The sequence below is a fragment of the Aquarana catesbeiana genome, linkage group LG04 (assembly GCF_042186555.1).
Source record: "Aquarana catesbeiana isolate 2022-GZ linkage group LG04, ASM4218655v1, whole genome shotgun sequence".
NCBI classification, from domain to species: domain Eukaryota; kingdom Metazoa; phylum Chordata; class Amphibia; order Anura; family Ranidae; genus Aquarana; species Aquarana catesbeiana.
In genome coordinates, this window is record NC_133327.1 from 40,328,431 (window position 1) to 40,341,395 (window position 12,965).

Consider the following 12,965-nt stretch of genomic DNA (forward strand, 5'->3'; position numbering starts at 1 on the left):
GGCTCAGGGAGTTAAGTCCACTATATAAGGCCACCTGCACATCAGCCGTGTGTAGTGTGTTGGTGGTGTTGTTAAGCGAGAGACAGAGAGCGTGTCATTACATGGAGTTTGAGCAGACAGGTAATTCAGTTAGCTGCAGTGTAATATATATATATATATATATATATATATACACACACACACACACACACACTGTATACAGTTTAGCTTCATCTGCAGACCGTTCCTGGTGTATATATATTACTTATATACTTCAGGCAAGCAGTTGATTTAGCTAGCTACAGTGCATTTAATATATATATATATATATATATATATATATATTTTTTTTTTTTTTCATAAATATATATATATATATATATATATATATATATATATATAAGCCTGTGTGTGTGTATATACGTATATATATATATATATATATATATATATATATATATATATATATATATATACACATACATACATACACACACATACACACAGGCTTATATATATATATATATATATATATATATATATATATATATATATATATATATATATATATATATATATATACACATACATACATACACACACATACACACAGGCTTATATATATATATATATATATATATATATATATATATATATATATATATGAAAAATTTAAGGGGGTCTGAACACTTTCTGTCCCTACTATAATATATATTTAATTAAATGAACTGCAGCTCATTGAGTCACCTGCCTGAAAGTGTTTTTGACTCCAGGAATGGCCTACAGTCAGGTATAGGCTTGGATAGACTGCAGTTCATTTAATTAAATATATATTATAGTGGGGACAGAAAGTGTTCAGACCCCCTTAAATTTTTCACTCTTTGTTATATTGCAGCCATTTGCTAAAATCATTTAAGTTCATTTTTTTTTCCTCATTAATGTACACACAGCACCCCATATTGACAGAAAAACACAGAATTGTTGACATTTTTGCAGATTTATTAAAAAAGAAAAACTGAAATATCACATGGTCCTAAGTATTCAGACCCTTTGCTCAGTATTTAGTAGAAGCACCCTTTTGATCTAATACAGCCATGAGTCTTTTTGGGAAAGATGCAACAAGTTTTTCACACCTGGATTTGGGGATCCTCTGCCATTCTTCCTTGCAGATCCTCTCCAGTTCTGTCAGGTTGGATGGTAAACATTGGTGGACAGCCATTTTTAGGTCTCTCCAGAGATGCTCAATTGGGTTTAAGTCAGGGCTCTGGCTGCGCCATTCAAGAACAGTCACGGAGTTGTTGTGAAGCCACTCCTTCGTTATTTTAGCTGTGTGCTTAGTAGGGATGAGCTTCGAGTTCGAGTCGAACAGCGAACAATTTTGGGGTGTTCGCGGAAAATTTGAAAGCTGTGGAGCACCCTTTAAAAGTCTATGGGAGAAATCAAAAGTGCTAATTTTAAAGGTTTATATGCATGGTATTGTCATAAAAAGTGTTTGGGGACCTAGGTCCTGCCCTAGGGGACATGGATCAATGCAAAAAAATTTTTTTAAATGGCCATTTTTTCGGGATAAGTGATTTTAATAATGCCTAAAATGAAACAATAAAAGTGTAATATTCCTTTACATTTTGTACCTGGGGGGTGTCTATAGTATGCCTGTAAAGAGGCGCATGTTTCCCGTGTTTAGAACAGTTTGACAGCAAAATTACATTTCAAAGGAAAAAAAGTCATTTAAAACTACTCGCGGCTATTAATGAATTGCCGGTCCGACAATACACATAAAAGTTCATTGATAAAAACGGCATGGGAATTCCCCACAGGGGAACCCCGAACCAAAATTTAAAAAAAAAATGATGTGGGGGTCCCCCTAAATTCCATACCAGGCTCTTCAGGTCTGGTACGGATATTAAGGGGAACCCCGGCCAAAAAAAAAAAAAAAATGGCGTGGGGTCCCCCTCAAAATCTATACCAGACCTGAAGGGTCTGGTATGGATTTTCAGGGGAACCCTGCCCCAAAATTTAAAAAAAAAATGGTGTGGGGTCCCCCCAAAACTCCATACCAGACCCTTATCCGAGCACGCAACCTGGCAGGCCGCAGAAAAAGAGGGGTGATGAGAGAGTGCCCCCCTCCTGAACCGTACCAGGCCACATGCCCTCAACATTGGGAGGGTGCTATGGGGTAGCCCCCCAAAACACCTTGTCCCCATGTGGTAGCCCGGTGGTTGTGGGGGTCTGCGGGCTGGGGGCTTATCGGAATCTGGAAGCCCCCTTTAACACGGGGACCCCCAGATCCCGGCCTTCCCCCCTGTGTGAAATGGTAAGGGGGTACTTGTACCCCTACCATTTCACAAAAAAAGTGTCAAAAATGTTAAAAATGACAAGAGACAGTTTTTAACAATTCCTTTATTTAAATGCTTCTTCTTTCTTCTATTTTCTATCTTCTTTCTTCTATCTTCTATCTTTCTTCGATTTCTTCCTCCATCTTCTTCTTCTTCTGGTTCTTCCTCCGGTGTTCTTGTCCGGCATCTTCCTCCTCGGCGTCTCCTTCCCTTCTTCTTCTCGGGCCGCTCCGCATCCACCATGATGGGAGGCTCCAGCTGTGTGACGCTTCTCGTCTTCTGACGGTTCTTAAATAATGGAGGGCGAGGCCACCCGGTGACCCCGCCCCCCTCTGACGCACGGGGACTTCCCTGTGGCATTCCCCGTGACGTCAGAGGGGCAGGGTAACCCGTTACGTAACCTGAGGCAGGCCCGCCGGTCATATAATGCCAGTGCTCGGATGGCTGACCTCCAAAAGGAATGCAACCTGCCCAAGAACATAGTTAGTCTGGTTGAAAAAAGACACAAGTCCATCCAGTTCAACTTAAAAAACAATAAACAAATAAAATAAAAAATATCGTACAATCCAATATACTCAATTTTATACCCACAGTTGAGGCAGAGAAAGGCAAAAAAACCCAGCAGAGCATGCTCCAATTTGCTACAGCAGGGGAAAAAAATTCCTTCCTGATCCCCCAAGAGGCAATCAGATTTTCCCTGGATCAACTTTATCTATAAAATGTTAGTACCCAGTTATGTTATGTACATTTAGGAAAGTATCCAGGCCTTTCTTAAAGCAATCTACTGAGCTGACCAGAACCACCTCTGGCGGGAGTCTATTCCACATTTTCACAGCTCTTACTGTGAAGAAACCTTTCCGTATTCAGAGATGAAATCTTTTTTCCTCTAGACGTAGAGTGCCCTCGTGTCCTCTGGGTTGACCGTAAAGAGAATAACTCAATACTAAGTTCATTATATGGACCCCTTATATATTTTAACATGTTGATCATATCCCCCTTATTCTCCTCTTCCCACGAGTGAATAAATTCAGTTCCTCTAATCTTTCCTCATAGCTGAGCTCCTCCTTGCCTCTTATCAGTTTGGTTGCCCTTCTCTGCACTTTCTCCAGTTCCCCGATATCCTTTTTGAGAACTGGTGCCCAAAACTGAACTGCATATTCCAGATGAGGTCTTACTAATGATTTGAACAGGGGCAAAATTATATCTCTCCCTCTCTCGAGTCCATACCTCTCTTAATACAAGAAAGGACTTTGCTCGCTTTGGAAACTGCAGCTTAGCATTCCATGCTATTATTGAGCTTATGATCTACCAAAACCCCCAGATACTTCTCCAGCACGGATTCCCCCAGTTGTACTCCCCCTAGCATGTATGATGCATGCATATTCTTAGCCCCCAAGTACATAACTTTACATTTCTCAACATTAAATCTCATCTGCCAAATAGTCGCCCAATTAGACAGTGCATTGAGGTCGGCTTGTAAATTGGAGACATCCTGTAAGGACGTTATTCCACTGCATAGCTTGGTGTCATCTGCAAAGACAGAAATGTTACTTTTGATCCCAGACCCAATATCATTTATAAAGCTATTAAAAAGTAAGGGTCCCAGCACTGAACCTTTGGGTACACCACTGATAACTTTAGACCATTCAGAGTAAGAATCATTAACCACTACTCTCTGAATTCTGTCTTTTAGCCAGTTTTCTATCCATTTACAAATTGATATTTCAAGGCCTGTAGACTTTACCTTACACATGAGCCGCGTGTGGGGAACTGTGTCGAACGCTTTTGCAAAATCCAAGTATACCACATCCACAGCCACCCCTCTGTCCAAGGCTTTACTTACCTCTTCATAAAAAGAAATCAGGTTTGTCTAACTACTTCTGTCTTTCATGAATCCATGCTGTCCATTGCTTAAAATGTTTTTTTCCATTAAGAACTCATCTATGTGGTCTTTTGTTAAACGCTCCAGTATCTTCCCAACTATAGAAGTTAAACTAACAGGTCTATAGTTACTTGGTAAAGACTTTGATCCCTCTTTAAATATAGGTACCACGTTCACCCTGCGCTAATCCAGTGGTACTATTCCAGTCATTAATGTCCCTAAAAATTAGATACGATGGCTTTGAAATTACAGAGCTCAATTCTTTTAGGATCCGTGGGTGGATGCCATCAGGTCCAGGTGCTTTATCCACCTTTATTCTGTCTAAATATTTCTGGACCAGATCACTTTTGAGTCATTGTGAATCATTTGGGGCTGTGTCAATACAACCCCCATTATGGACATGAGCTCCGCCATGCTCTTTTGTATACACAGAGCTGAAGAAAGTATTTAATAAATTTGCCTTCTCTTTGTCCCCAGTCACCCACTCTAGATTATTTTGTAAAGGGCCTACATGCTCAGACCTGACCTTTTTACTATTAATATATTTGAAGAATCTTTTGGGGTTTGTCCTACTATCTTTTGCAATCTGTCGTTCGTTTTTAATTTTTGCATCCTTGATTTCCTTTTTACATATTCTGTTAAATTCTTTGTAACATTTAAACGACACTAGTGTTCCTTCATTTTTATATTTTTTAAAAGCTCTTTTAATATTGTTTATAGCTTTTTTAACTTTGGCCGTGAGCCACATAGGTTTCGTTTTTAGCCTTTTAAACTTCTTGCCTATGGGAATATACTTTGAAGTGAGGTCCCAAACAGTCTTTTTGAAGAATTTCCATTTCAGTTCTGTGTTTATCAATGCAAATATTCCCTCCCAGTCTAAATCCTGGAGAGCAGCCCTCATCCTTGGAAAATTTGCTCTCTTGAAGTTAAGTGTTTTCATCTTTCCCGTATGTATTTCTTGTTTACAGCTAACATCAAATGAAATCATGTTATTGATCACTGCTACCCAGGTGTTCCTTTATCTGGACATTAGTAATAAGCTCTGCATGGTTTGAGATTACCAGGTTCAACAGAGCTTCATTCCTAGTTGGGGCCTCAATAAATTGGACCATAAAATTGTCTTGTAATAGGTTTATAAATGTTTGCCCTTTAACTGTCCCAGCAGTGCAATTACTCCAGTAAATTTCTGGGTAGTTAAAATCCCCCATTATTATCACTGTCCCAGCCCTTGCAGCCCTTTCCATCGGAGCTGAGTCTCCACCTCTTCGTTAACATTGGGTGGTCTAGAACAAACTCCAATGATTAACTTTGAACTACGCCCATCTATATGCAGTTCCACCCATAATGCTTTAGACTCATCACACTCTCCATCAACCAGGTCCTCATTCACACTTGCTTTGGGATCACTTCTCACATAGAGACAGACCCCACCACCTTTCCTTTTTACCCTGTCTCTCCGAAAGAGTGTATAGCCAGGAATATTAATAGCCCAGTCATGTGAGGATTGAAGCCAAGTTTCAGCAATACCAATTACATCATAGCTCTCCTCATGCACCAGAGCTTCCAACTCACCTATTTTGCTTGGCAGACTTCTGGCATTGGTGTACAAACACCTTAATGCATTATTACATTTTGCTCTGGTGTTTTTTTATATCATTTTTAGTAGTACAAATGGCACTATAGTTTCCAATGGCTGTTTGCAACATGGGCAATTTATTGTCACCTGCCATAACCCTCCCCCCATCTATCCCCATTCCACCCTCCATTAATGTCTGACCCCTAACTGACCTGTCTGCCCGATGTAATTCTAGTTCACCCCCCCAATCCTAGTTTAAATACTCCTCCAGCCTTCCCATAAGCCTCTCCCCCAGCACAGCAGACCCCCTTCCATTCAAGTGCAAACCATCTTTAGCATATAGGTTGCACCCCAATGAAAAGTCAGCCCAGTGCTCTAGAAACCCAAATCCCTTCTCCCTACACCAGGTCTTTAGACATGCATTCAGCTCTCTAATCACCCCCTGCCTTTCCTGTGTTGCGCATGACACAGGCAATATTTCAGAGAATATCACCTTGGAGGTCCTTCTCTCCTCTGTGACATGCCCACCAGGTGGAACTCAACGTTGGCAATGCTGCAGCGGCTGCACATGCAGCAGAGGGCCATCAATGACTACCTGTGTGAGTATTGCACCAGGACAGGGTCAGGGGAGCTTGGCTTTTTTTCTTCACGCCAGTGGCTCATGATCAAGGATGCGTGCACTGTCACAATTTGAGGAGGCCGCGAGGATGGTGAGCAGTGACAGTGCATGCATCAGTGATACTGTCCCTCTTGTCTACCTGTTGGAGCACACGCTGCATGGAAAAAATGGACAGGGCACTTGAGGCAGACCAGAGAGAGGAAAAGGAGGACTTCCTTACCTCTCAAGGCCCCCTTTATCCAGACAGTATTCCTTTCTTTCAGAACACACATTCAGTGCTGCTGGAGGCTTTGTAACCGATCACAGAGTGTGCTTGTCCACCGACTCAGTTGATCGGTTCAACTTCATAAAAATGAATCAGTCTTGGATCACCAGCTACCAAGCACCTGATGCTGATGTAACCGATTAATTTTTTTATGAATGTGAGATCCCTTCAAGACTGCCTATGCTGATGCTGAGTGACTATCCTGTTATGCTGAGTGACTATCCTATTCCTCCTCAATTTTCATGCTGATAGTTTCTAAGAACATTTTTTGGTTCTGGGCACCACCACCAGTGGCTAAGGCCCAATTTTTCTGCCCCTGTTTAACAGGGACGTGTAATTTCAATTTTTGCTGTAATATTTTGCAGCAGGGCTCATTCCTGCGCTCAACAAGAGTATCTGTGAGGGGTTGCAGTGTTGTGGCACCACCACCCCTGCCTAAGGCCCAGTTTTTATGTCCTTGTTCAACAGGGGCGTGTAAATACAAATTTTGATCTAACATTTCACAGCAGGGCCTGTTCCTGCGCTCAACAAAAGTATCTGTGAGGCTTTACAGTGTTGTGCTACCATCACTGCCTAATGTCCAATTTTTCTGCCCCTGTAATTACAATTCTTGATATAAAATTTCACAGCAGTGCCCGTTCCAGCACCCAAGAGTAACTGTGAGGGCTTACAGTGTTCTGGTACCACAAACACCTACGGCCCAATTTTCCACAGAGTGTATAGGGCAGGCCGTATAGTATATACAGCTGGTCCCCTATTTTCAAAAATCCAACTTACAAAGGACTCCTACTTACAAACGGAGGGAGACAACAGGAAGTGAGAGGAAATCTACCCCTAGGAAGGGAAATTCTCTCCTGTAAGAGTTAATATGGGAAAAAGGTGTCTCCTCCACCGATTTATTACCAATCCTTGTTTCCCTTAAAAACCCCACATTTTCAAAATCCAATTATCATTGGGACAGAAAGTGAGGTGAAATCTTCTGAAGAGGGGCACAGACAGCAAAACAAATGTTATAGGGGTGATAACCCTTCCCTATGTTTTCCAAAAAGCTTTAAAACAGATTTATTGGCTGGAGCTACACTTACAAAATGTACCTGTTCCAAATTACAAACAGATTCGACAGTCCCTATCTTGTTTGCACCGCCTGTATACTGCTGTTCAGAGTATAACACTTTTTCTTTTTTTAATTTGGGTTCGGGGTTCTCCTTAATATCCATACAAGACCCAAAGGGCCTGGTAATGGACTGGGGGGGGTACCCATGCCATTTGCCTCACTGATTTTCATCTATATTGCCGGGACCCGACATTACATTAAATCCTCAAGCAGTTTTAAATGACTTTTATTCCTTTTGAAATGTCATTTTGTGCAGGGACTGTTCTAAGCACGGGAAACATGCACCACTTTACAGGCATACTATAGACACCCCCCAGGTACAATATTTAAAGGGATATTTCACTTTTATTTTTTCACTTTAAGCATCATTAAAATCACTGCTCCCGAAAAAATGTCCATTTTTAAAACTTTTTTTTCCAAACCCTTTTTAGGACAATAACTTGCCTATTAGCCTTTAAAATACTTTTGCTTTCTCGCGTTCGAGCCCCATAGACTTTAACGGTGTTCAAACGTTTGCGCGAACTTTCGGTCTGTTCACATGTTCTGGATGCGAACCGAAACGGGGGGGGGTGTTCGGCCCATCCCTACTGTCTGTATCTTAAATGCCTAAGTTACTTAACAATACTTGTTGATTTATAATATCACTATATAATGTGCATGATGTTTTATTGAACGAACCAATGTAACTTGCAACTTTTCAATAAAAAATAATTGAAAGAGAGAAGATGGAGCATGAGGACACATAATAAATACCTGACAGATATTCCACCCTTTCCCACTATGTCCATAAATGTAGATAAAGCTGTGGCTGGAGTTCCAGGTAGGGCTCATGGGACAAGTAATGACTTACCTCTATAAATGTCTTATGAGGTTTATGCATGTCAATACTGAGTGCATTTCCGATGATTGGCAGTGGTCTGGGTCCAGGGGGGAAATTCTTGTACTTGTCTTCCTTTGTACTGCTGTATACAAGGGCCAAGAAGAGGATCACAGCAACTGACAGAAGAATCGTCACAGGGTCAGTTGGAAACATTGTTCTGTATCTACAGAGGAGGAACAAAGGCAATATAAGTGAATTACAAAGCAAACAAATAGTAAGCGCTTTTTGGAATGACAAGTTGTAAAAGCCATTCATGGGTATGATGTAATCTGTTATGATGATATAGATGTAATTGTACATGTGTAGTACACAGTATATATTGTAATTTAGTTATTGAAGAGCTGCAAGTCCAAGAGCCTTTTACTGATTCCATGTAGTGGCGAACCACAGTAAAAATATGACATTTATGGTTATGGCAAGTGAAAAACTACCTGTGTCTGTTCATGTTTTTGAATGTTTGACTTGGAAGAATAAGTCATGTACCATAAAATGAAATCTGCCTCTAATGATGACCAACATCAGTGGGCAACATAGTAGTCATTAGTCACAATGCACTTGACAGGTGTGATCAGCCTAGTGCATTAGGGTGTGCACCCCAAAGCTCAAAGACAGAGTAACAGAGGCAATGGCTAGGAGTGTACACATGCCACGGCCATGATGCTATGCTTCGCAGCCATGGCAGACATTATAGTGAGCAAACATGTGAACAATTCCTTAATTTTTCTTTCATTATTTTTCAGAATTTAAATTTTTTTTTTTTTTACTTTTTATTATTTACATTTTAACTTTAAATTAGTACCTTTCCCTGCAGCTGCACAGATACATGAATAAAAATGCTTACAGGCATACTATTCAATCACAAACTGAAACATAGTAAACACAGTTTACTATGCATCAGTGATGAATGGACAGAGGAGCAATCAGTACCAATTGCTCACTGTGTTCATTCAGAAAAGGAAGGGTCAGGTAAATGACATATTTACAAGCCCCTTCCACCTCAATCCTAAAACATCCCCCTGTCTGCCCACAGCAGCTGTTGGTGGGAGAGGAGGGAAGCCAGCAGTGCTGGGGGGGAAAGGGGCACACAGAGGGGCCCGGACAGCAGGGGGATGAGGGTGCAGATGCTAGAACTGATCCCCCCTTCAGCATAGCACAAAGAAATTTACAAGAATACCTTTTTTATTTTATTATAGTATTATAGAATTATAATATTCTATCTCCCTTAACCACTTGCCGACCGGCTCACGACGATATACGTCGGCAGAAGGGCACGTACAGGCAGATTATCGTACCTGTATGTTGCCTTTTAAGAATCGCTTTGAGGGCGCGCCGTGACCTCCGTGAGTGTGATTGCGGGTCCCGTGGACTCGATGTCCGTGGGGATACCTGCGATTGTCTCATGGAGAGGAAGAACGGGGAGATGCTGACGTAAACAAGCATTTCCCCGTTCTGCCTAATGATAGGACACTGATCACCGCTCCCTGTAATCGGGAGCGGTGATCAGTGTCATGTCACACATAGCCCCTCCCCCCACAGTTAGAATCACTCCCTAGCACACACTTAACCCCTACAGCACCACCTAGTGGTTAACTCCTTCACTGCCAGTCACATTTACACAGTAATCAATGCATTTTTAATTGCACTGATCGCTGTATAAATTTGAATGGTCCCAAAATTGCGCCAAAAGTATCCAATCTCTCCGCCATAATGTCACAGTAACGATGAAGAAAAAAAAAATTAAAAATCACTGATCGACGCCATTACTAATAAAAAAAATAAATAAATATTAATAAAAACGACATAAAACTATCCCCTATTTTGTAAATGCTATAACTTTTGCGCAAACCAAACGCTTATTGCAATTTTTACCAAAAATATGTAGAAGAATACGTATTGGCCTAAAATGAGAAAAAAAAATTTATATATTTTTGGGGGATATTTATTATAGCAAAAAGTAAAAAATAATGCCTTTTTTAAAAAAAAAAAATTTTGGCAAGTGACACGTGGCATCTGGCAGCAGGTGGTGGTGAGTGACACATGGCATTTGGCAGCAGGTGACGAGGCAAGTGGCATCTGGCAGCAGGTGACCATGGCAAGTGACACATGGCATCTGGCAGCAGGTGACGAGGCATGTGGCATCTGGCAGCAGGTGACCATGGAAAGTGACACATGGCATCTGGCAGCAGGTGACGAGGCAAGTGGCATCTGGCAGCAGGTGACTGTGACACGTGTCATCTGGCAGCAGGTGATGGTGGCAAGTGACATGTGGCATCTGGCAGCAGGTGACGGTGGCATCTGGCAGCAGGTGACGAGGCAAGTGACATGTGGCACCTGGCAGCAGGTGACCGTGACATGTGGCATCTGGCAGCAGGTGACAAGGCAAGTGACATGTGGCATCTGGCAGCAGGTGACGGTAGCAAGTGACATGTGGCATCTGGCAGCAGGTGACGGTGGCAAGTGGTGGTGGCAAGTGACATGTGGCATCTGGCAGCAGGTGACCATGGCAAGTGACACGTGGCATCTGTCAGCAGGTGACGGTGGCAAGTGACACGTGGCGTCTGGCAGCAGGTGATGGTGGCAGCAACATGTGGCGTCTGGCAGCAGGTGATGATGGCGAATGACACGTGGCATCTGGAAGCAGGTGACGGTGACATGTTGCCCTGAGCCCTGTTCTGATGATCTATACAGAGCTCTTTACAAAGGGAATGATCACTTTTTGTCTTTTCTTTTTTTCTCAGGAAAAAGAACAAAATTGATCTGCAGTAAAAAGCAGCACACACAGGACACAGTTGATTCCCACTGACACTGGCTTTCTTTACACCGGGGGTGGAGGGGGGGGCGCAGTTTGCCCTCTTTGCCCTGGGCACCGAATGACCTTGTCCCAGCACTGAGAGTAGGGGAAGCCTTGAACCCCTTGTCAGTTTCACCTGGGCTGTAGCTAACAATGGCTTTAGAACTTGTTCTTTTGTTGCTGCCGTATTATCCTTCTGCACCATGAAGAACACTTACAGCCGTAGTTTTCACTTGCACAAATAGTCATATTTAGTCACAAATATAATAATAAAAGATAACAAAATATTTTACTACTTACATCAGGAGAGGCATAGGTGCCCAGTCCTAGGATCGGTATGGTGTTGCCATCATTAAGGGGAAGCCGGGTGTCCTTGGTGAGAGCCATGCTGCTTTGCCAGGGTTTGTAAAAGGTTGCGTCTCTTCACCTTCCTATATAGCCATTGCTTCATACATTATTAGATAACACATGAGGGTGTGGCTACAACAGACAAGCTTAACCCTGTCCGAGACTGTAGAGCAAACAGAGGAAATTAACCTTAAAGTTGTTCTAAAGGCTGAAGGTTTTTTTACCTTCATGCATTCTATGCATGAAGGTAAAGAACGTTCAGTATTTAGCTCCCCCTTCCAGCCACCCTAATACTTACCTAAGTTCGATTTTGATCCAGTGATTTGCACAAGATCAGCTGCTCTACCGGCTCTTTGCCTCCTCATTGGCTTAGAGACAGCAGTGGGAGCCATTGGCTCCCGCTGCTGTTATTCACAGCCAGTGAGGAGGGGGCAGGGCAGAACCCAGTTCTGTGTGTTTTATGGACACACAGAGTTGGGCTCAGGAGCAAGTACGCCCAAGTGCCCCCATAGCAAACGGCTTGCTATGGGGGTACTAAGCAGGAGGTAGGAGCCTAGAGACCTGGCAGGGGACCCAAGAAGAGGAGGATCGGGTCTGCTGTGTGCAAACCATTGCACAGTGCAGGTAAGTATAATTGTTTTTAAATTGTCTTTAATATCACTTTAGGAAAAAGCTTGAAAAGGGATATTTTATCAAAATGTATTAAGCTGGCCATACACTGTTACATTTCTTTCATTTAGCATGCATTCAGAATACCCAAACAGCTCCTGCATCTGATTTGATGCAGACGTTTTTTGGCCAGCGTTAATGTAGGTACTGTATTTATGTGTCAACTAATGCCCAGTAACTGTGGGGTTAATTGTGTGCAATAGTGAGGTCACTTCCCATTGTGAGGGTATATAGGGTAGTGTCCCCCCCAGGGTAGAGTGTCTATTGTCCTAAGGGAAAGTAAAGGAGGCCACACATCTTGCAATGTAATCATTGGTGGAGGAGGGAGTCCACCCACCAGAGTCAAGAAATGTATGGATAATGTCCCATGGGTAAAAAGTGCTTGAGCCAAAAGGTACACCGATCATTGTACAGCTTCATCTTTGTACTGCTTCACCATTGTACAGCCTAAACTATTGCCTTAGTCCAGTGGCAGCTGGTGCTCAAAATTTTGGGGGGGCGCAAAC

General features: G+C 42.3%; 1 protein-coding gene across 4 annotated transcripts in view; it reads right to left on the reverse strand.

Annotated features, from left to right (window-relative positions):
• LOC141139188 (cytochrome P450 2K4-like) overlaps nucleotides 1–12,965 on the reverse strand; it is a 116,547-nt gene that overhangs the window by 63,481 nt on the left and 40,101 nt on the right. The window contains exons 2-3 of one of the 4 annotated variants that reach the window (XM_073625098.1): nucleotides 11,743–11,953; nucleotides 8,622–8,814 (exon numbers count right to left, since the gene is read on the reverse strand). The exons of 1 other annotated variant lie outside the window; for it this stretch is intronic. In XM_073625098.1, the coding sequence (XP_073481199.1) occupies nucleotides 8,622–8,814; nucleotides 11,743–11,756 (207 nt within the window). In that variant the 5' untranslated portion in view covers nucleotides 11,757–11,953. The remainder of the gene's footprint in view (nucleotides 1–8,621; nucleotides 8,815–11,742; nucleotides 11,954–12,965) is intronic. 2 more of the 4 variants (XM_073625100.1, XM_073625099.1) reach the window with 2 other exon arrangements.